This window comes from Puccinia triticina, chromosome 16A, assembly GCF_026914185.1.
Source record: "Puccinia triticina chromosome 16A, complete sequence".
Taxonomy (NCBI): Eukaryota; Fungi; Basidiomycota; class Pucciniomycetes; order Pucciniales; family Pucciniaceae; genus Puccinia; species Puccinia triticina.
Genome location: NC_070573.1, coordinates 580949 through 601654, shown reverse-complemented (window position 1 = coordinate 601654; position 20706 = coordinate 580949). Strand labels below are relative to the sequence as shown.

The window sequence follows — 20706 nt, the reverse complement described above, 5'->3', positions numbered from 1 at the left end:
CTTTCTAGGTTTTTTTTAGGATTGGTAGAGGGTGAGCTCAACTCTTAGCAGTTATCTTGGTATTCGCTTTTATATTTTAACGATTACTCCAAAAGGTGGAATGTTTCCAGCTACTCTACTTTACCTCTCAACGTTTTATACCAGGTGCGTAAGTCTTCGCACTTTGCCTGATCGAGTGATAGTTATTCATTACCTGTTATTGAGGTCGGTCACAGGTCCGAGCTGCAGCTTCGAATTGCTATGTTCTTCGGTACAATCTGCATAGCTGCAGCGGCGTCTGGATTGCTCACATATGCTATTATCAAGCTTGATGGTCATTGGGGACGCCCCGGTTGGGCTTGGGTTTTTCTGGCAAGTTCCTATAAGAAATTGTATAGTACTCGACATCTGGCGCAGATTAAACTAACCTCTTCAAATGATTTTGCTCTTCAATTCAATTTGGTTATGTACCCGGGCAATCTGCGCAGATCGAGGGTTTCGTCACATCAGTTTTTGGAGTAGCTGGATTTTTCATTCTGCCCTCAAGCCTTGAGAAAGCGAAATTTCTGACAGATGCAGAAAAAAAGTAGCTATTTATCCAAATTTTTACTGTTTACATAAACACGTGGGCATGAAAAAGTATCTGAAGTGTTGATGGATGTTTGTTTATGACTGCCGACAGTTATCTTGTCTCGAGACTAAAGACGGCCCAGATGCCCAGTTCCAGTTTAAACTCTTCGGCCACCTCCATCCAGAATTACCCCGCCAAGTCAACTAAGCTCCAGATTTGTGAAGCTTTCAAAAGCCCTCACGTCATTCTCATCAGTGTAGCGCAATTCGCAACTGCATCTAACATTTACAGTCTGGCTTATTTTACACCTACCAGTCAGTAATATCTGGTGTTTATGTTCTTCCCGCTATCTCTCCTAGCTTATGCAAACTTTCTGACCCCCGGTCCCTCACGGTTTGAAAATCATTCGATGCCTTTGTAGTTGTCAATACGGTCAGTTCATTTTCCAAATCCAACTGAGTTGTCTTATTCCTTCATTGAATTATGCATCCCTCCAACAGTTCGGTTATTCACCAACCGATACTCAGCTGTTCTCAGGTATTCAAAGCTCTCATGGGAATCTCAAGATTTGCTCTTCATGAAACTGATCAGATTTATTCTTATTCGTCCAAATACAGTTCCACCTTTTGTGATATCTTTCATTTATATGCTGGCGCTGTCCTATTGGTCAGATCGGCGTCAATCTCGAGGTATCGCGAGTGGTCTTAGCGCAGCGCTTTCAATCATCGGTTTTGCAATGTTTTATGCTTCGGGCAACGATCATGTGAGGTACGGCTCCCTTTTTTTATCAATCCCTGGGGCGTATGGCGTGACGCCAAGCCTGGCGGCCTGGACGGCGGACAACAGCGAACCTCACATGCGAAAAGCGACCGCACTGGCCTTGGGGGGTATGGTGGCAAACTCGGGAGGGTTATTTAGCGTTTGGGTAAGTTTTTGTCTTTGACAAAAGATGGGCGAGTGATCTGAACTCGGAGTGATGATTAAATCTTTTTTCGTATTTAGATTTTTACTTTGGGACACAAGCCAAGATACTCCCTTCCGACTGCAATCAATATATTTCTGTAAGTCACTGGTCAGGCATGTCGATACGTGCTACCAGAAATCGTTCATAAGCAATCCCTGTCTTCAAACCAACTGATGCCGCTTGTCTGTTCTGAAAATGTAGCGCGGTGATGATCATAGGGTGCTGTATATTGAACACCATGTGGCTCAGTCATGCCCAGAAAAAGAAAGTCACCAATAGACTCGAGATACTTCACAGCTTTGGTATTCGTGATCCGATCGATTTATTTAATCACGAGAAGGACGAGCCGCAGGGCAATCCAAGCGAAGAGGACCTCATCATATATGCGCGATCCTGGGATCACCTAGGTGACCAACATCCTGATTTCAAGTACATCTATTGATTCGGGTTGAGGCATGTAAATGTGTCCATAGACGTTTGTTTGTTTCATCTCCTGTGCGAAGCACATAAATATGTGTACATCCTGCGTGTTTAACTAAAATTATAGATAAATAGTTGTAAAAATGAAGAAAGGCTTGGTTTTTAGCGCTTAAATTCTCTTCAACGCCGCCAGACGCCAAAGGGATTCTTTCACCAAGATTCAAGACTGATATCCTTTGGTATTGCCAAGAGCTTTAAAGTTTGAAATGGGTAGGTACACTTTGGGTCAAAGCCTCCAAAACCCATTCTTGCTCCACGAGTTGCCCCTCAAGGGATCGACCTCCTGACTCTGGAGCTGCGGAATAAAAATCGATGGAGAGACTCCACCCAGTCACCATTAAAGAAGCTTGCTACGACGGGCAAAGGGCGACCACCAGCCGCTCGATATAGAGCGCAGACGGAGGCGTACACCGCCAATTTGACTCTGAACTCATGGCTCCTCGGCGAGTCCCTCGATCAGAACGAAGCTGCCGGCAAAGTCTTTGCTGCGTGCTACGCAGCACCCGGGCTGTCAGCCGACTTGACGCGGCCGGTGCCTTCTTGCGCATGCTTTGCTCTGTCTCAAATTTGCCCGCAAGTTCAACCAGGACGACAAGGGCAATTCTTTTGCAATGCAACGTTCAGCATTTGTAAAACATGCTGCATGGCGCTGGTCCCTCCGAGCATCTCTTTCTAAGACGCTTCTCGCCTCTTCTTGCCTCGTCGAGAGGCTAAACATATGGCCCATGATGTGTGGCACGCCAGCCTTGATCTTGATTCTTGATCGTGGGCTCTGCAGATCGCTGCCCCGAGCCCTGAAGTGTGACCCTTCGAGGGGGCTCCGAGGCTGAGATAGTGATGTCACTCTGGGGGTGTCACCGCCCTGTCACTGCGGCAGTCCTCCCCCGGGGCGGGGCCCTCTCCACCTCGATCACCCCACTGCCAGCATCCCATCCTCCTCCCTCCGACGGTCGACCACACAATCCATAAGCAAATCACGAGCCCTCGCCGAACTGCCAGCGCGAAGAACGCTTGCCCAGCCAGCAGGATGCTCCCCTGGAACCCAACACGCGAACTGGCTGCCCAAACTCAGAACTACCTCCATGCACTCGGCGGGGGGAACGCTGCGACGAACGAACACCAACAGCCGATCAACAACTACAACAACCAATTCAACCACCCACTCTACACCAACAATAACCCAGCCCAACAACCCTTCCAGGCTGGAATCCAACAACAGTCGCCCAACCAATCCCCTCAGTCCTTAAACCCACCTCAGCTCCAACAGCAGCAGCAGCAGCAGCAACAACAACAGCAGCAGCATTACCAACAGCAGCAGCAGCTTCACCACCACCACCACCAACACCAGCAGCAGCAACAGTTCCAACAGCAGAAACATCAACAGTTTCAGCAGCCTCAACAACAACAGCAGCAACAACAACAGCAGCAACAACAACAACAACAGCAGCAGCAGCAGCAGCAGCAACAGGCCCAACAGACTCAACAGCAGCCAAACCACCCATTGCAGCCCAACATCGGACCACCGCCTCCCATTCAGAACCCTACAGGAAATATCACCCTCCCACAGGTCCTCCACTACCTCCAATCAACCCATCGCACCCACCTGAGCTTACAGAATAGCTGGGAGATCGAACGAGCCGAACTCAGAGCTCGCGTGGCCCTCCTCGAAGGCGAGAAGAGAAGCTGGGAACAAGCCAAGACTGATCTGGCTAGGAGGGTCAGGATGCTCGAATGGGCTCTCAAGATGGAACGGTCAGTTCTTCTTGATTACCACCATTTATGGCAGCAACTGAGGCCGTGATTTGCCCTATTTAGGTCCAAGTATCTATCGCATAACCAGAACAAGGAAAACACGAACGCATTTACGATGGCCCTGCCTGCTGGAAAACTGGCTGCCTTACGCATGGCTGAGAATGGCGGTGGTCCTGCCTCAGGTTCTGAGTCTCCGGCGCGAGCCGATAGTCCAAAGTATGACGAGCAGAACGCGGCTTCATCAGCTGGTACGTGTGACGTGATCTTGTGGCTTGGTTTCTATCGCGCACCTTGCGGGCCCAGCAAGCTAACATTTATACAACAAATTTTCAGCTCGGCCAACTGGCCCAACGGTCATGGTTTCTGATACGACCAACCAAGAGCAATCGCCACCGCCTAACCTACCCACCAATCTGCCCGTCCAAGCCTCGGCCGCTCCCGCTCATTCCATCTCGATCGCACCACCATTGCCTGCAGTCGCAGCACAAAACATGGTCCGAATGGGCACCAATGGGAATGTGAACACCTGGGCAAACGGTATGACCGGCGCTGGTATGGCTACGATGATGGGTGGCACCGGGATCGGCTTTGGAACGACAGCTATGGGGCTCGGCAGGGATCCGAAAGCAAGGGCTAGGAGTAGAGACTATCTCAAACAGTTTGTCATCATCCAAAATACCCAATCGTGATCGCCTTGAGGACGATCTGCTCATCCATTATCTGGCTCGAACTTCACGCACAGATGTATGCAGGAAGTCAACTATCTCACCTCGAACCAGGTACTCAATCCACTCCCACAACAATCCGCCTTAATCCCCGGGATCGAACGGCCACGTAAGATCTTGAACGAAACTCAAGCAGCGGCACAAGGCGGACCAAACCAAGCAAACGTCCATCAACCCGGCAATAACCAGCAAGTCAATTCATCGCCCAACCCGATCCATCGACCCTTGAACCATCCTGGCGGTCCCCAGGATCAATCCCAACGATCGGCGCTCTACCAGGTCTCGACGATCGACAATCAACACCAGCCTAATGTTTCTTCATTCTCGCAACATCCTGGGGCTGCTCCCCAGGGATCCAACGTCCATCCGACGACCTCAGCCGTGCCCGGTGCACCAGTCATGACCCGCGCTCGTAGCTCCTCACGACCTCTCCTAATCACACCAATGAGCACCGACGCCGCCACTGGGTCGGGAATCCCAGCACACTTGGCTACCACCCCGTCGCACCCCTTAACCGTCGCCAATCTTCCCCTCCTCTCTTCCGCTGATCAATCCATGGTCGGTTCAGATTCCGCCGGTTCGGCCGGCAGCCGGGAGGACGAGTCGCCAAACAACAAGATGCACAACGGGATCGTCTCCAATCTTGGCCCCAACGGGATCTCTTCGGTGAACCACTCGGATCCCCCGGAGATCTCTGCAACCGAACAACAGACAATGTTCAATAGAGCCGGCGGCGGCGATGGTCGACTATCCCCGCTGGTGATGCACGGGCGCTCCTCCGATGGTGGCGACGGCAGCAACGACGGAGCCGAGGATGGGAACGTGTCGGTATTTGACGATGCGGACGAGTCCCGGCTCACCGCGATCTACCGGCCAGAGTCGTCGGAGTCCTGGAAGGAACAGCTCCGCTTGGCCGGCGAGAAGGAGAAGATGCGGATGAGCAGGAAAGAGCACGACCGGGTCCCCTCCAAAGCCGGGCCTCCGCTGACACTCGATCATCAACCGATCAAGCCTGACGAGGAACTCGCCGGGTTGACGTTACATGACCATCCTGTCCCTGCTAACAATCAGCTAGGATCATCTTCTGCCACAAACCCTTCCGGAACTGCTCCTGACGGAAAGAACTCTTCTAATGCTGGCTCGGTCGTTCAGAAAGGCTTCGATGGTTATAAAGTATGGAAACCTAAGAGAACGCTAAGATCGTAAGCTTTCAACACACAATCTCTATTGCTCCTTTTTTTTGAGATGGTAGTATTGTCTTTTTTTTCTAGACATCTGGATGCCGCACGGTGTATTGCGTTCGATCGCTATGGACTGGCTATCGTCTCTGGAAGCGATGACTGCACGGTCAAGCTGTGGAGGTTGAATCCCGCCTCGATAGCCAAGTGAGTGATTTATCTTAGAAGCGACTGGAGCCTCCGGGTGAGCGAGAGTTGACGGATGTTCGTGGCAGCCCGAGTCCGTCGAGCTGGCCTGAGACGGAGCCGCAGATAACGTATCGAGGGCATTCGGCGACGATCACCAGTGTTGCCATTTCCTCGTCGCCGCCGCGGATCTACTCGGCCTCGCTAGACTCAGTTGTTTCAGTGTGGTCGCTGCCGCCGGCGGAGCACGAGACCTATGCGCCGTACGACCCGCGCTCGCTGCTGGCGAGCTTTGTGGGCCATACCGACGCGATCTGGGACATGGTTCTGCTGCCTCTGCGGCTGCGAGACGAGGCGCTGTTGGCGACGGTGAGTGCCGACGGCACGGTGAAGGTCTGGAGCACCGACGAGCTCAACTCTCCCCTCAAGCTCAGCTGGGGCTACGACGGCTTGCTCGACGACGACCCGTCCCCGCACCAAGCCTCCAATCCGACTGAACAGACCATCATCGGCGCTAATGGAATCCCCGTCAAGGTCACCCCTACTAGCGTCGCAGTCGTCTGGTCCGACCTTAAAAAAGTTGCCGTCTCTTATACTAACTCGGTCATCAAATTGTTCGAACTCGAGAACGGTAAAGTCTCGCTTAGGTTGAAGAGTGACGAAACTTTCGGTCCGCTCTTTCCCCTCCTTACTCTCACGCACACACACACACATGAGATCTCACCACTTTCTTTCTCTGTTGGATTGGTTTCTTAGATGGGACGACGGCCACGCAGATCAATAAGATCGTCACTCATCCTACTCTGCCTCTCTTGATCAGTGCTCATGAGGATAGATTTATACGACTGTACGACTTGAATACGGGTGAGTGAAAGATTAAAAGTGGGAAGAGACATGAGAAGGGGGAAAGAGCTGACTGTGAACGAGATGATCAGGAGCATGCACGCACTCGATGCTAGGCCATCTGGATTCGGTGACCTCGCTATCGATCGACCCAACGGGTCTGATCCTAGTGTCGGGCGGGCACGACTGTTCGATCCGGTTCTGGGACCTGACGGGCTCCCGGACCTGTCTCCAAGAGATCTCGTCCCACCGATACAAGTCCAACCAGGAAGGCGTGCTCGACGTCAAGTTCCACCCCTCCTCCAACCTCTCCTCCTCTTCCTCCCTCCTCCCCGTCCATCTCAACCCTTCTAATAACCCTAACTCTCCTGCTTTTAACCCCTTCCATTCTCTTAAATTCGTCGCTAGCTCCGGCGCTGATGGCACGATCAAAATCTTCGGTTGATTGTCTCTCTGTTCTTCCTTTGTCTCCCTTCTCCTCCTCCTGCTTCCCGCTCTCTTCTCTACTGAGACTTGATGGATTTCAAATAAGAAAATCCCCATCCTCAGTCTTGGCCTTCCTCTTTCTACTTGTGTCAGGACATCTCTTCCTTTTTTTTTTTGACTCTTCTTTCTATTCCGCAAACAACACTAAAAGTTTCTGCTTCTTTTGTTACAAAAAAGGGGGGGCGGGGGGAGAAGAGAGAAAGGCGGGAGGCAGGAAGATATTTCTTTCTTTCTCTCTTCATCCCGAAAAAAAAAAAACCACCAAAAAAATATGTTTGTGGTCGTTTATTTTGTTGGCAATACTACTTCAATACATGCATACGTACTGGAGGTTTTATTTTTTGGTCTTCCTTTGATTTTTGTATAAATGTATACAAGTTCAATTGTTTCTTCCCTTCCCTTTTCTTTTAGATTTTCTTTTTACTTTGGTAAATCACTCATAAACAGATACACAAAACTGTGCATGAACGTTAAACGTGAACGTGAACTTTAACTGGGTTTGAGGGGGTTGGAGTGTGGAGTGCGGGGATGCGGAGATATTCGGAGCCGGCCGGCCTGGACGACGCCCGTCTTCAGCAGCGACACATTCCAGCGCAGAGAAGCCCAACCGCCCTATCCACCGAACGCCCCACGCCATGCTCCACCGCGCCCTCCCTCGCGCCTGCACCGCCCGTCCCGTCCCGCCGCGAACAGGCCGAGGCTTCGCCCGGGCGTCCCTCCGAGACCCTGGCGTCCCGTCCGCCCCTCGCATCCTCCAGCAACGCCCCTTCACCGCGCGTCCGTCCGCCTGCTCCGCCTCCTCGTCCTCGTCCGTCCCAGACCCCCCCGCTCCGCCCGTCTCCGAAGCCTCGATCTCCGCCAAACTCGCACGCAAGTTCCCCGAGGCTAGGGTCCGTGTCGAAGACGTCTCCGGTCGGTGGTCTCCTCGCTTCCCTCCGTGAAAGCCGTCGCTTCCCTCCGTGAAAGCCGTCGCTTCCCTCTGACTGTTCTTCCGGCCTCGTCGGGCAGGCGGGTGTGGGTCGTTCTTCGTCGTCGAGGTCGTCGAGAAATCCTTCGAAGGAGTGTCGATGCTTAAGCAGCACCAGATCATTAACCGCACCCTGGCCGACGATATCCCGAGGATCCATGGCCTTCAGGTGCGCCCATTTCCCTACCCTTATCTTCTCTCTTTCTCTCATATCATGATTCGTCGGCTTCTGATTAATCTCCTTCTCCAACACCTCCTCCTTTATGTACATCTCATATTTGCTTGTATACATACATACCCGTGCCTCTTGCTCGTAAATCACTAGATTCACACAAGCGTCCCCTCCCAACAACCATCATCATCCTCGTAAAAAACAACCAAGAAAAAGCATCCTCTGTTCCGCTCTCCTTCCAACGTATAAAGCATTCCATGTCTCATCAATGATTACATATCACATGAGTATTCTCGTAGACGAGATGGCCTCAAAAACTTGCGATCCAAAAAGAATTCTCCCCCAAAAGAACAACAAAATAGGCAACAGCTGTTCACAAAACAAAAAATATTCCCAAGACTGATGCTGAATGCCATGTGTAAAAGATGCTCTCTATCGTGATATGTCTGTTATGCCACATGTATACTATCTGTTATCCATCGTCGTAAAAAGCAACGCATCTGTCCATGACCTCAGAGGGAGATATTCTACTGTGGCAAAAGGTTTGCCTCAACAGTGAGTCGAACACTGGACCTTTTGCTGGCATTCGTGATGAATACTAGGCAAACGCTCTACCACTGGGCTACTGAGGCTGGATCGATAACAGGGACCCGATTTTGTCCTATCTCACCCGCCCACGCACCAGATCTAATCCTCCAATGGGTCAAAGCCAGCCAATGTTTCTCTCCAAGCTGCATGGCGTAGATCATCGACCTTAACTACGCCTTTCCCAGTAGGCGCGACGGGGTGGGTACTCGCACCCCGCGAGCACGGGAGGTGTTAAGTTCGGTAAGATCATCGACGCCGAATAGGCATTGTTTCAAGTGCTCAAGGCGAATGGCAACATGGACTTTCGGGGTCATCCAAGGGCTCCAGAATCGACGGGATACCAGAATCGACGGGATACCAGAATCGACGGGGTATGTAGTAAAGCAGTTGGACGATGATTTGGATCGAGGAGCGGTTGTCTGTTTATCTGTCCAGACTCCAGGTCAATGGAGACTTGAATGGGTGAAGCAGCACTACTGCACCTAAGCCTCGACCCATTCAGACAAACCAGGGATTGGCGTATAGATGCTGAGAAGCAAGGAGACCTGTGCAGTCGCAGTTCTCCAAGAGGGAAGCAATCGAGTTCTTCTAACGTGATCGTCAAACAAACTTGCGCGGATATATTTTTTGTAAGCGGATTCTCCCTCATGAAGGCCGCACAACCTGCAACCACCTGGTCTGTCGGCAATCGATTGAATTTCGGAGTGATTCCACAAGCGGGCCAAAAAAAATCCAGTGGTTTGTAGGTGCACTGGTAGTGATGAAACTCATGCGTCGAAGACTCGACACCGTTGGTACAGTACGACTCGCTCGTTTGCTTCTTCCTCCAGGCGGAAGCTCGAACATCAGGCAAAGTGGCAGTGTCCAGCTTAGAATCTTACCTCGACCCTGCCTGATTCCATCGGGTAATTAGATGAATCTCTCGAGGGCAGCGTCCCATCAAGTTTCAGGATCCACATGGAAGCAGCTCGGGTTTGAGCGAGCCGGCGGCTTCTACGCAAAAAAAAGACCTTGCGATGTCTTGTTGACGGTGGGGGCAACTGACAAACCGAGTAACTGAAGAAGTTCCCTGAACGACAAGCTCCACTGCTCCACCCTTCATGCTGGCACACACACATTGATGCTAGGGGGTGGCTAGCGCGCAATAGATTCTGAGTCAATCTGCTTCACATCGACACTCCCTCCAACAAATCACCCACCCACCAGCCTATCAACGCACCTCAGAGAACATACTTCTTTTGGACAATTTAAACCAAACTCGGGAGAGTTTACTCTCGTTTGAAAGCCACCAGCTTGCTTCCCTTTTAAAGCACTTTTTGCCCCTTCCTCAGCCCCAAGCTATTTTCACTAGACATACAGCGCCATCCCCTAGCTAGCCCTAGCTCTCACCACCACGGCCTATAGTGCTTCTCACCACATTGATTAGATTTTTCGGATTTCAGCTCTAGAATGCATTCTTCCCTGTTTTGTGCGTGCATTTACTTCTTCGGTCTGGTCACCACATCCTTCTCCAGTCCATATCCTCCACCGATCAGCGGCGAGAAAAGCCGCAAGTGCACACGGTATTCCAACATCCAAGGACCTAACACCAGTAAGCCGTTTCTTATGCACCAAAACAAGTAAGAATGTGGCCATTTTTTGGACATGGGCAATGTGCACCGCTAAACCCTTCCTTATCCTTTCCATTTCTGCAGCATGTAATGATGATCCTCATCAAGTCTGTACGGGAGGCTGTACAGGAGCAGTCGGCGAGTAATTTGATCTTGGCCCGGCCCTCCGGTTGATCTATGCTTTGTCTCTTCTTGTTCTGACAACAACAAATTCTCCGCGCGCAACTTATGTCTAGTGGCTAGCCAATGTACCAAGGAAGGCGACCCGTCAGTCCATTCAGAGCAACTGATGTGTACGATCAGCTATAGCCAGCCGAGCCTGGAGCACGGAGGTATGCCACCCCTTTTTTCGCAGCGTGGATGGCGTGCTTGAATATCTTTGTGCAGATGATGGCAAGCTCAAAGAGTGGGATTGGTCTATCTATTTGTATGCGACAGTGTGTGTCAACGATCAAGGCACTTTCTTTTGTGAGGGGATCCCACAGGGTGAAGCTAGTGAGTTCATGCCGTCCCATGAAACGCAACAACGAGGAATGGGCGAGGCCTTGATGAAGTCTTCTTTGTCCCTGTATCGTCAATGTCGCTTACCAGCTTGTTCAGCATGTGCCTTCGTCGCCAACGAGCCTGATGTCGGCGTTCCTCATGTCTCCAATGCGACTCATCCAGACCCGATGTAAGTCTTGCCTGCTAGAAAAATACCATGATCTACGCTCATGAATCAACATGATGCAAAAACTCGCGTGTTGATGCGTCCCCTCCTGCCAATCCTATCGCTTGTGTGAACGCATAGTCTATCCGGAATCAAGAACCCGCTCTCCTTCTCAACCGCAACTCTGCCGACAGGAGCCCAGCTCACAGTCTCCGGCTCAAGCTTCTTCGGGCTAATAGCAATACTGACGTTGATCTTGTAATCGAAACTCCGGCCTGATCCTCAATCTTTCTTTCTTGATTCCTCTTTCCTATCCCTTCGTCCCTGACCAGAGGTCGGTGTTGATTTCGAAAGGATCTTCCTTGTGTGTCTGTAAATTATCACTAATATATAGAGACTACTTTTTTTTTGTTTTTGTTGGTTTGAATAGTTTTGCTGCTGAGGAGAATTGTGGCAAATCTGATTTGTTTCAGGCATTCTTGATTGAAAAAAATGATTAATTGGTTTATAGTTTCCTGTCTTTCATAGTACAGCTCTGTCAATATATGCAAGTAATCACTATGGGGGTTCACAATTGAAATTTGCAGATCTTTGGAGGTAAATTTAAGGTCTTTACAATCAACATTTTATAAGTTTGGCAAGATGTACAGTGGGTATATAGAAGTTTCTACCACTTGATTTCTTTTTTTTAGAAAAGAAGATGAATTCATGTGAGACCTCCTTGCCTCTCAAAAAAAAGTGGCCAAAAATTCTGTCTACCCCATGATTGTGTGGTCCTGATAAATCAGTTCAGTTGTGAACCCCTCTGTTAGCAGAGGAACATCATGAGATAAATTGCAGAGGAAAGCATCTCTAGAGGAGGGCCACACAGATATCTGTCTGACAAAGCAGCTTGTCCCCAACCAGCCAAATCTTGTGGGGATCCTGGCGCACTGCCATTATCTAATTATAGATGACTTATTGGCTATATATATTCATGAGTTGTATGGAATTGTAGCCTAGCTCCATGCATAGGTATAGAATCCCACACATCATTCATCAAATCCCCCATGAGGCTACTGGATATTATTGCAAAAACACCAATAAGCTTGCTCCAACAAATGGAGTATTTCCTTGAACGTTGACATGTGAGATACTTGGACATTTTGACTGCATATTGTTACACAATCACCTTTGTCAAAGATGTGCTGTACATGGTGCACAGCAAATGTGAATTGAAGATTGACAGAAGCAACCTTTCAGAAAGATTTGGGTCAAAACAAAAGATTCCTCCAATTTTCCTCATATCAACTGGTAGCAGTTGACCAATTTTTTTTTTCTCTGGTAGCAGTTGCCCAAGTTTTTCTCTGGTACCAATTTTTTCATAGTATCTTATACCTACTTATAGTTAACTTCCTATCTATAGAATATATACCATAGTTGAACTTAATGGAGGCTTGTAATTATAAATGATGGTGGCTGAAACCTGACCAACACTGCAGGAACCTAGCAGCAATTGGGGAAACCAATGTGATATTGGTCTCCGCAACCATTCTTATGTTGGCGGGGCCCACTTATACATTACAAAAAATGGATAATGTATGTATTGGTGGGTCAAACCAATATATAATATTGGTCAGGGACTCCAGTATTACAGTGATTGACCCCAGTGAACCTTATTGCAGGGGGTTTTAACCAATACAAACCCCTTGAACTTGGGATTGCAGATCAAACCCTGGAACTTCATTGTATGAGTGCCATAAACAAGGATAAAAAGACATCATAGCCAACCCATTGTGACACTGCTTTAATGGTGGATCTCATTGGAAAGGGTTTGGATGCCTTTGAGACTTTCCCTAGAAAGAAGTGTACTTGTGCTGTAGCTCCATGAATATTTGATGTAGTGATCAATGTCAAGGCCAAACTGTCCTTTAGAAAACCATGCTTCAGAAATTGAATATTTACTATTCTTATTTAATACATATACCTTAACTATCTTGAGACATGTGAGAGAAGGGTAAATGTGAGATTAAATGGCTTTTAGTATTTAGACAGGACATAACTGAATACATTTGATTGACTCGCTGATTTACCCCACCCATGTTGAATCTTGGACTTTTCCACTGTGGTAGACGGAAAAGTGGAAAAATAAAAAGTTTTTTCTATGCCACATAAATACTCATACTAGGCCTCAAGATACCACCAAATGGACCCCAGAGATGGATTCTACGGCCAATTTCACCCCTAGTCACCACTGGAAGCACCCCTGGACCCCCTCTAGCGTGGAAGTTACACCTCATGGACACCGATCACACGGCCAGCCCCAGTAACCCAGCTGTCACCTGCCTCAACCCAAGTTTCACAGTAGTACACATATACACATCACAGAATACAAACATACATCTCCCTGTCAGGCTACACTCATTACATATTAACTTCATACACTCCTTTATATACATAGTATGACATCATTTACACTGTTTCTGCAGCCTCAGATTTTGTGTATACACTAATTACCCCTGGATGACAGCTCATGCAGTCTACTGTCACCTAATGCATGTGTTAGAATGTTCTTTTTGTATATTCTGACATCATGTATGCACCCCTGGCATGTTTAGAATATTCTGTTGTATATTCTGACACCATTCATGCGCCTCTGAGGGGTTATGACATCATTTGTATCTACTCCCACCAGCTAAAATCCCTCACCCTGTTGTCTAGATTAGCTGAAACCCTAACCCACAAGCCCCTTTGGGGCTCCACTTTTGTCTATAAAAGGAGCTCTCTCCACCCCCAGTGGCCTGCTCCCCAGTTTCTCACCCAGAACTCACAAGTCACCCAACACTCATCCACACTCAAATCCTAAAACCCTTATAACAATAAATCAACCCTTATAACAACAATTCAACCATTATAACAAAGTAATTGAAACACTTACACGTTGCAGTCAAACAGATTTCATCTGGAACAGACCAGACCTATCACTTAAGAAAACTTGCCAAGCTGAGCTTGGTGGGTCTTGTTGACTGATAACAGAAGGGCAGAGCTTGCAACTCCATCATACCCTTCAAAATTCAGCAAAAGGGTTTAATTACCACTTTTGAGTCTTACACCGCGGCAATCAAAAGGGCAAAAAAAGAGTGAGCTCCGTGGCTCAAGAGAGGAAGGGACAGTGAGGATGAATCTCTCACCGGATGTGGCTCAGTTTGGGGCACGGAAAAAGATGGAGGAGAACCAATGATTTTGATTCACATGTATCTAGTACCGTATAAGTAGTCTATGTACATGTGGTCAAAATGTGGGTGAGAAAAAATGAGGTTATGAATAAAAAACAGCACCATGATGAATAAAATCACACGCAAAAAGACAAGTTACATCGAAGAGTTGATAAGCCAATAATGTCAGGGTTCATGACTACAAGACGTCAGTCAGACATAAATAACTGAGATGTAAACAGGCTATAATGTTGAGTATCATCAAGAGGGAGAAACTTTTATATGTATGGGATTTTTTGGAGTGAGTAGGAAACAGAAGACAGAGTTTCAACAACCCATCAAAAAAGGAAACCTACCCACTAACTACCATACTTTTTGCTTCCCAGAAATGCTTCACTTGGTGGGAAAGCAGTGTTTGATCTTGGGTGTGGTGTTTATCTCAAACTTTAATGTATTGGCTCGACCAGGCTTTCCAAGAGCAAGCCATGAGATCAATCCTTTTTTAATTAATGATTATAACACACCAAGCCATCTACCAGAAGCTTCCTCTGAATTCAAAGCTACTTGGAACAACAAAAACAGTCAGAAGCGTCCATTGGAAGATTTGTATGCACTCCACACCCTACACTCATCAACCATTCCAACTGCAAAAGGTGAGCAAGCCCAACATAAACCCATAGGAATGAATCTATATATCTCCATGAAACTGATCCTTATTCTTTGTCAGTTGGTCTGGAAAATGGTTCAATTCATAGCCCAGCCAAAAGGATCCGGGGCAATATCATACCTGATGTTAGTTCCCAAACCCAAAGCTGGGGAAATGTCCATTTCAATCCCCCTGGATTGCAAGGTGAGAACGATTCCTTCTATTTATGGATTATAATATTAGCATACTGAATCTAAAGTACCATATTGATAATCAACAAGAAGGTTGTGCTACAGGAGGAAGATTGGAAGGTTCAAATCCACTGCTCACATGCTCCATAAACCCTCCCCTTGGGATTCCTGAAAGCTTTCAATATGAATTATCTATTTTGCCATCAGAAACAGATCATATGATTGAATCTATACTTTGGGACAACCATCTTGGACCAACCAATGTGAATCAAAATGATCAGGAATCCTTTCAAATTGATCACCCTAACACACATTTTGAACATTCTTCCAATTGGAAGGGATCTGATCACAACATCCAAAGACCTGGCAACACAAATTTATTAAATTTTGGTTATTCAGGATTTCAACCTTGCATTCAAGATACCCAAAGATCCCCAAAAATGGATAAATCTGGCCTGGATATCCAACATCCTCAAATTTTGGATGGATATTCTTACAACAGCATGGGACAAAGCAGTATAACACCTTTATTGCATTCAGAAGTTGGACCAACCATTCAAGAAACCAAAAGATTCTCAAAAGCAGAGAACTCTGGCCTGGATATCCAACATCCTCCAAGTTTGGATGGATCTTCTTACAACAGGATGGTAACAAGCAGCAATACACATAGACTGGGTTACAGTGATGCAGGAGTTGGACCAGCCATTCAAGATACCCACAGATTCTCAAAAATAGATGACTCTAGCATGAATTTCCAACATTCTTCAAATTTGTATGGGTCTTCTTATACCAGCATGCTACCAAGCAGTGCCACACCTTTATTAGATTACAGTTATGTGGGGGTTGAACCTACCACTGATGATGCCCAACAATTTTTGATAACAAATCACTCTGGCCTGGATATTCAACATGCTTCAAATATGGACAGATCTTTTCACAATAGCATGATACCAGGCAGGGAAGTTCCTGTATTAGATTACAGCAATGCTGCAGGTGGACCAATCATTCAAGATACTCAAAGATACTTGGAAATGGGAAACTTTGGTGTAAATTTTCAGCATGTTTCAAATTTGGAGGGAACATCTCTTCATAACAATGCGATACAAAGGAGTCAAGAGGCCCAAAGATACTGGCCACTAGAGAACTATGAGGTGGGGCTTCAATCTGCTTTAGAATTTCCAAGATCTCTGGATTTTCCTTCAGATTTCACCTCAGTTACAACCAATGAACTCACACAAGGGAATCTAATAGATAATTCACCACATCCAGGGGTATTTCCAGACATAGGATATACCCAGACCAACAACATCAAGCATTTGGAAATTATATCACCCATTAAGATACTTTCAAATAAAAGAGATAATTGGGATAATGAAATAAAAAAGCTTAAAATATTTGGTTCCAATCTTCAAAAGCTCCAAAACATAATTAGTGTGCCTGAGAAAACAATAAATGAAGAAATTGTGCAGGGTATGGTGGACAAATTTTTCAAATACATGAAAACCTCATGCAAACAATATAAGATACCAAAAGATTGGCAAAGTTATATAATCAAAGGCACCCCAGCTGTCAAATTACCAATGACAAAATCAGATGATTTCTTGATCCGTGTTGTAGGAGAAAGAAAGGCGATCAGTCATAGCCCTTCCTTCCTGAAGAAGAATTTCAAACATATCATCAAGTGGCTCATTCTCATCAATACAGCTGTTTTAAGGGAATTAAAGGTGGAAGAATCCAATGGATTCATATTAAAATCAAACAAAGAATTAATGGAGTGGTTGTTTGAGCAAGCATTTAGTCCAGAAAACAGATTTCCTGTGTATGGTATTGTTTCTAAGGAAGATGATTTAAGATCAGGAGAAGAGTTTGGATTGGTCCAAAGGATAATTCTTGAGCAAATTTCAAAGAACATGCCTGCACAGTATTCTCTGGAGACTTCCATCTTGATTGGCACAACATTCTACCAAGAGTTCAAGCCGAGCATTTGGGAACATGTGAAGAATCTCCAAGGTGGATTGAGCCCGGAAGTGAATCTGACTATCATTCTGTACAAAGCCATTGTGTCAGGCATGACGGTTCCTGGGGAAGACGAAGATTCCGGGGTGGATTGGGATAGCTTGGGCATCCTGAAAATCCCAAATCTCAGTAGATTTCCGGCCTCAATGAAGCCTTCAAAGTTCCAGACAAGACATCTCTCTGGAGAAAGATCCATACAAATAGACAAGGATCTCTTGATATTTGACCGGGATTTATTGCACCAGAAATCGTTCAAGGTCCAGGGCCTCCCCGTCCAGATTGCAAAATACAAACATTTTGACAAATTCAGAGTCAGAATCTTGAATGGCACCGAGGATTATTCTCCCAGACGCCATCTGCTATCCAAATTGAACATCCTTGAAACATATCTGAAGACATGTCACCGCAATATAATTGCACAGCAAAAGGCGAAGGGCAGCAAGGTGCTCCCGGATGCGTTGAATGCCTTTGGGACTTGGTTCAGCAAGGGTGTCCTGGTCGGAAATGAAGGAGGCCTTCCGATCATTGGGGACATAGACATGGCAGGGCACGAGCTCAAAGCGGAAGAATTCGGCAGCCTCAAGATTTATCTGATCAAAGAGTACTTGAATGATCCCGCAGCCTACATGAAGGTGATCTGGATCGCGCTCGTTCTGCTCGAGTATTGGTACCGAAGCTTTCACCCAGACTGCTTCTTCTTAACAAGCACTGAATACTGGGAAACTATGATCAACTCATTGGGCCCCCAAATGACTGGTACTGGAGGCTCACATTCTCTGGAAAAATACGACCGAGAAGGCAACTACGTTGGTTTACAATCTTGAAAGATGAAAACTCCTCTGCAGAAAAGCTTTTTCAGGACATCCAAGCATCCATTTTCTCTGTTCATTCTGTTGGTTCTCTATCATACATACTCTGCTACCTGTGACCTTGTTTACTCTGCATCCTAGCATCTGCCCTCTGTTTCTATGTATGGAATGCTCCCGAGTTGGGCAATGAAAGCATGATTGAGGACTTTTTCACATCTTAAGAGAGGCGGCTTCAAAAGGCTGCTCAGACAGTAGATTTACTTAGACTCTTACTTGATTCAGAAATGCATCTTTGTGCTTTTATTGCTTTGGATCTTCTACACAAAAAGAAGGGAATTCCGAGGGTTTTGTCGATGATTTGTCATGATTTCGGGGAGAAGGAATGAGGAAGATACAAAAAAGCAAGGAATGAAAAACATGGGAGAGAGGGAGATACGAAGAGGATCGTGTCAAGGTTTGAAGATCATGGCATCTCTACTCGATCCGACGCCGATCCACCTAACATTGATCTGCGTCAATTTCTCGATGACGGAGATGTAATCGATACAGTTCTTGGGCAAGTCTTCGTATCTTCTGATCTCCTTGATCGATTGTTTCCAGCCAGGCAAGGTGATATACTTGACGGTTGCTTTCTCCAAGATATCCAGATCGGCTGAGATGATTGATAGCCGTTAGATATTTACAGGTGATGGGCTAGAGAAGGAAAGAGACTGCTGACCTGGGAAAGAATCCATGGGTTTTCCGTCCAGTTGATAGCCTACCCCCACCTGGATCTCTTCAAACTCGTCGAGCACGTCCAGCTTGGTCAAGTTCCAGCAGGTATACCCGTTTATCCGTTGGGAGTGCTGGAGGACCATGAGGTCGAGCCATCCGCACCGGCGTCTCCTGCCGGTAGTGGTGCCCCACTCGGCGCCGGCCTCCTGGAGATGTTCGCCCCACTTGCCGGTGAGTTCGGTCGGGAAGGGTCCGCTGCCGACCCGGGTGGTGTAAGCCTTGACGACCCCGTAGATCTGCGAGATTGCGCGTGGGGGCAGGCCGAGCCCGGTGAGCACGCCGCCGATGGAGGCCGAGGAAGAGGTTACGTAGGGGTAGGTGCCGAAGTCGAGGTCGAGCATCAGCGCATTGGCGCCCTCGACGAGCACCCGCTTCGGCGCATCCTTGGAGGTCAGTGCGTTGTGCAGATAGACCACCCCGTCGACGACGAACGGCTTGAGCCGCTCGGCATACCCGCGGTACCGCGCCAGCTCCGCCTCGACGTCGTACGCGAACTCGCCGTACCGCTTGCGGCGGCCATCGACAAGCGAGCGCAGCTTCTGTTCAAAGTTAGCGAAGTCGCCCATCAGATGGTGCACTCGGAGACCTGAGCGCGACGCCTTCGTCGAGTACGCCGGTCCGATCCCCTTCTTCGTCGTCCCGATCGACGAGCCCCCGAGCTCGATCTCTTTCAGGCCATCGACGATTTGATGGAAATCGAACACCAGATGCGCCCGGTCAGAAATCAACACTCTATCAGAGCATTTCAGTCCTTCCAGAAGGGGGGAAAATGTTAGAGTCTAATTTTCAGCAGATACAAGCGTGAGAGATGTACCTTTAGATTCCAGTGAAGCCAGTTCATCAAAAAAGCTAGGCACATGGATGACGGTTCCGGAGCCAATAAGACCTATGCAATCCTTATTTACCAGACCTACAATAGTGAAAGTCTCTCGGCTATTGTCTCTTTTGTCGCAGAGGGATCAGGAAGAGGAGTTACCACTAGGTAGTAGATGGAAGTCGTATTTGGTTTTGCCGCCTTTCCCGTCAATGCCTTCGCCAGGAGGAAGATCGACGACGATAGTGTGGCCCGCGTTGTTCCCGCCGGCACTCCTTGGAAAGCACGGAGCCAGTTTGTGTCAGCGCCACAGTCAACCAGCCAGAGCTTCTTTTGGGAAGACCAGTACCTCGCGCAGATATCCACCTTTGCCGACAGGATATCGCACAGTTTCCCTTTGCCCTCGTCGCCCCTGGACAGACCGCATTTTTGGAGTGGGTGTTTTTGCGGGGTGGTCAGCGGGGCAGAGCGGATGATGGGGTGGGGGGTGCTGACCATTGGGCGCCGAGGATGACATCCACGCAAGGTTCGATGGCCATCGCGGTCTGCTCGTGTGCGGGGTGGTTGCGAAGTGTGTTTGTCCACTCGGAGGTCGGAGTTTGGCACGGAGTGTTTCGCGATAAGCCCCGCACAGCCCGCCGCCGGCCCCATACAAGGGGCTCCGGATAATCCCAAGCGTAACTTCCCGGCGCTCGGATGGCGGGCCCCCAAAGATCGAGACGCAATGGCAGCCATCATCCCCTGCATAATCCACCACCACCAAGCGTCTTGTTCTTCTCCATTGTGTGCGCACGCAAGGCCATCCAAAAAACCTGAGATTTGCATAACTTCAGACATTGGGGGGCACCGGGGAATCACTTTTTCCTGGCTGATTCATGCACTTTTGTCACTGAAATCCGCCCGGGGATCCCAAAAGCCCCAATGATAAGCAGGGACATGTGGGTTTGCGCCAATTTACCTGAATTTCGTTGGAAATTCATACATCAATGTGTTGTTCTTTTGGATTTCAAAGCCCATGCATACCGTTTTTGTGCGCACCATTTTTACAAAAACATGCAAAGGTTCATGCATTGTGGTGCTGCTCATTTATCGGGGGTTTCCAGGGTTCTAGA

At 48.0% G+C, this 20706-nt stretch overlaps 5 protein-coding genes across 5 annotated transcripts; 4 read left to right on the top strand and 1 right to left on the bottom strand.

Annotated features, from left to right (window-relative positions):
• Window positions 1–692: 692 nt before the first annotated feature.
• PtA15_16A74 (uncharacterized protein) lies at window positions 693–7123 on the top strand (the record flags this gene model as incomplete). The annotated part of the gene is made up of 17 exons (XM_053164152.1): window positions 693–864; window positions 972–982; window positions 1051–1087; window positions 1168–1475; window positions 1553–1611; window positions 1716–1921; window positions 2267–2526; window positions 2872–3195; window positions 3502–3746; window positions 3810–3994; window positions 4080–4404; window positions 4489–5673; window positions 5743–5856; window positions 5925–6505; window positions 6592–6699; window positions 6771–6966; window positions 7087–7123. 17 exons carry the CDS (start codon window positions 693–695, stop codon window positions 7121–7123), a joined length of 4353 nt encoding a protein of 1450 aa, XP_053027723.1.
• A 676-nt stretch (window positions 7124–7799) lies between these two features.
• On the top strand, window positions 7800–8501 carry PtA15_16A73 (uncharacterized protein; the record flags this gene model as incomplete). The annotated part of the gene is made up of 3 exons (XM_053164151.1): window positions 7800–8076; window positions 8173–8300; window positions 8457–8501. 3 exons carry the CDS (start codon window positions 7800–7802, stop codon window positions 8499–8501), a joined length of 450 nt encoding a protein of 149 aa, XP_053027722.1.
• Window positions 8502–9538: 1037 nt separating this feature from the next.
• On the top strand, window positions 9539–11386 carry PtA15_16A72 (uncharacterized protein; the record flags this gene model as incomplete). Its single annotated transcript, XM_053164150.1, has 7 exons — window positions 9539–9629; window positions 10334–10482; window positions 10586–10643; window positions 10738–10833; window positions 10940–10996; window positions 11093–11174; window positions 11308–11386. 7 exons carry the CDS (start codon window positions 9539–9541, stop codon window positions 11384–11386), a joined length of 612 nt encoding a protein of 203 aa, XP_053027721.1.
• Window positions 11387–17091: 5705 nt separating this feature from the next.
• On the top strand, window positions 17092–18021 carry PtA15_16A71 (uncharacterized protein; the record flags this gene model as incomplete). Its single annotated transcript, XM_053164149.1, has 1 exon — window positions 17092–18021. One exon carries the CDS (start codon window positions 17092–17094, stop codon window positions 18019–18021), a length of 930 nt encoding a protein of 309 aa, XP_053027720.1.
• Window positions 18022–18455: 434 nt separating this feature from the next.
• PtA15_16A70 (uncharacterized protein) lies at window positions 18456–20133 on the bottom strand (the record flags this gene model as incomplete). Its single annotated transcript, XM_053164148.1, has 6 exons — window positions 18456–18658; window positions 18725–19531; window positions 19595–19690; window positions 19757–19869; window positions 19944–20006; window positions 20090–20133. 6 exons carry the CDS (start codon window positions 20131–20133, stop codon window positions 18456–18458), a joined length of 1326 nt encoding a protein of 441 aa, XP_053027719.1.
• Between the last annotated feature and the right edge of the window lie 573 nt (window positions 20134–20706).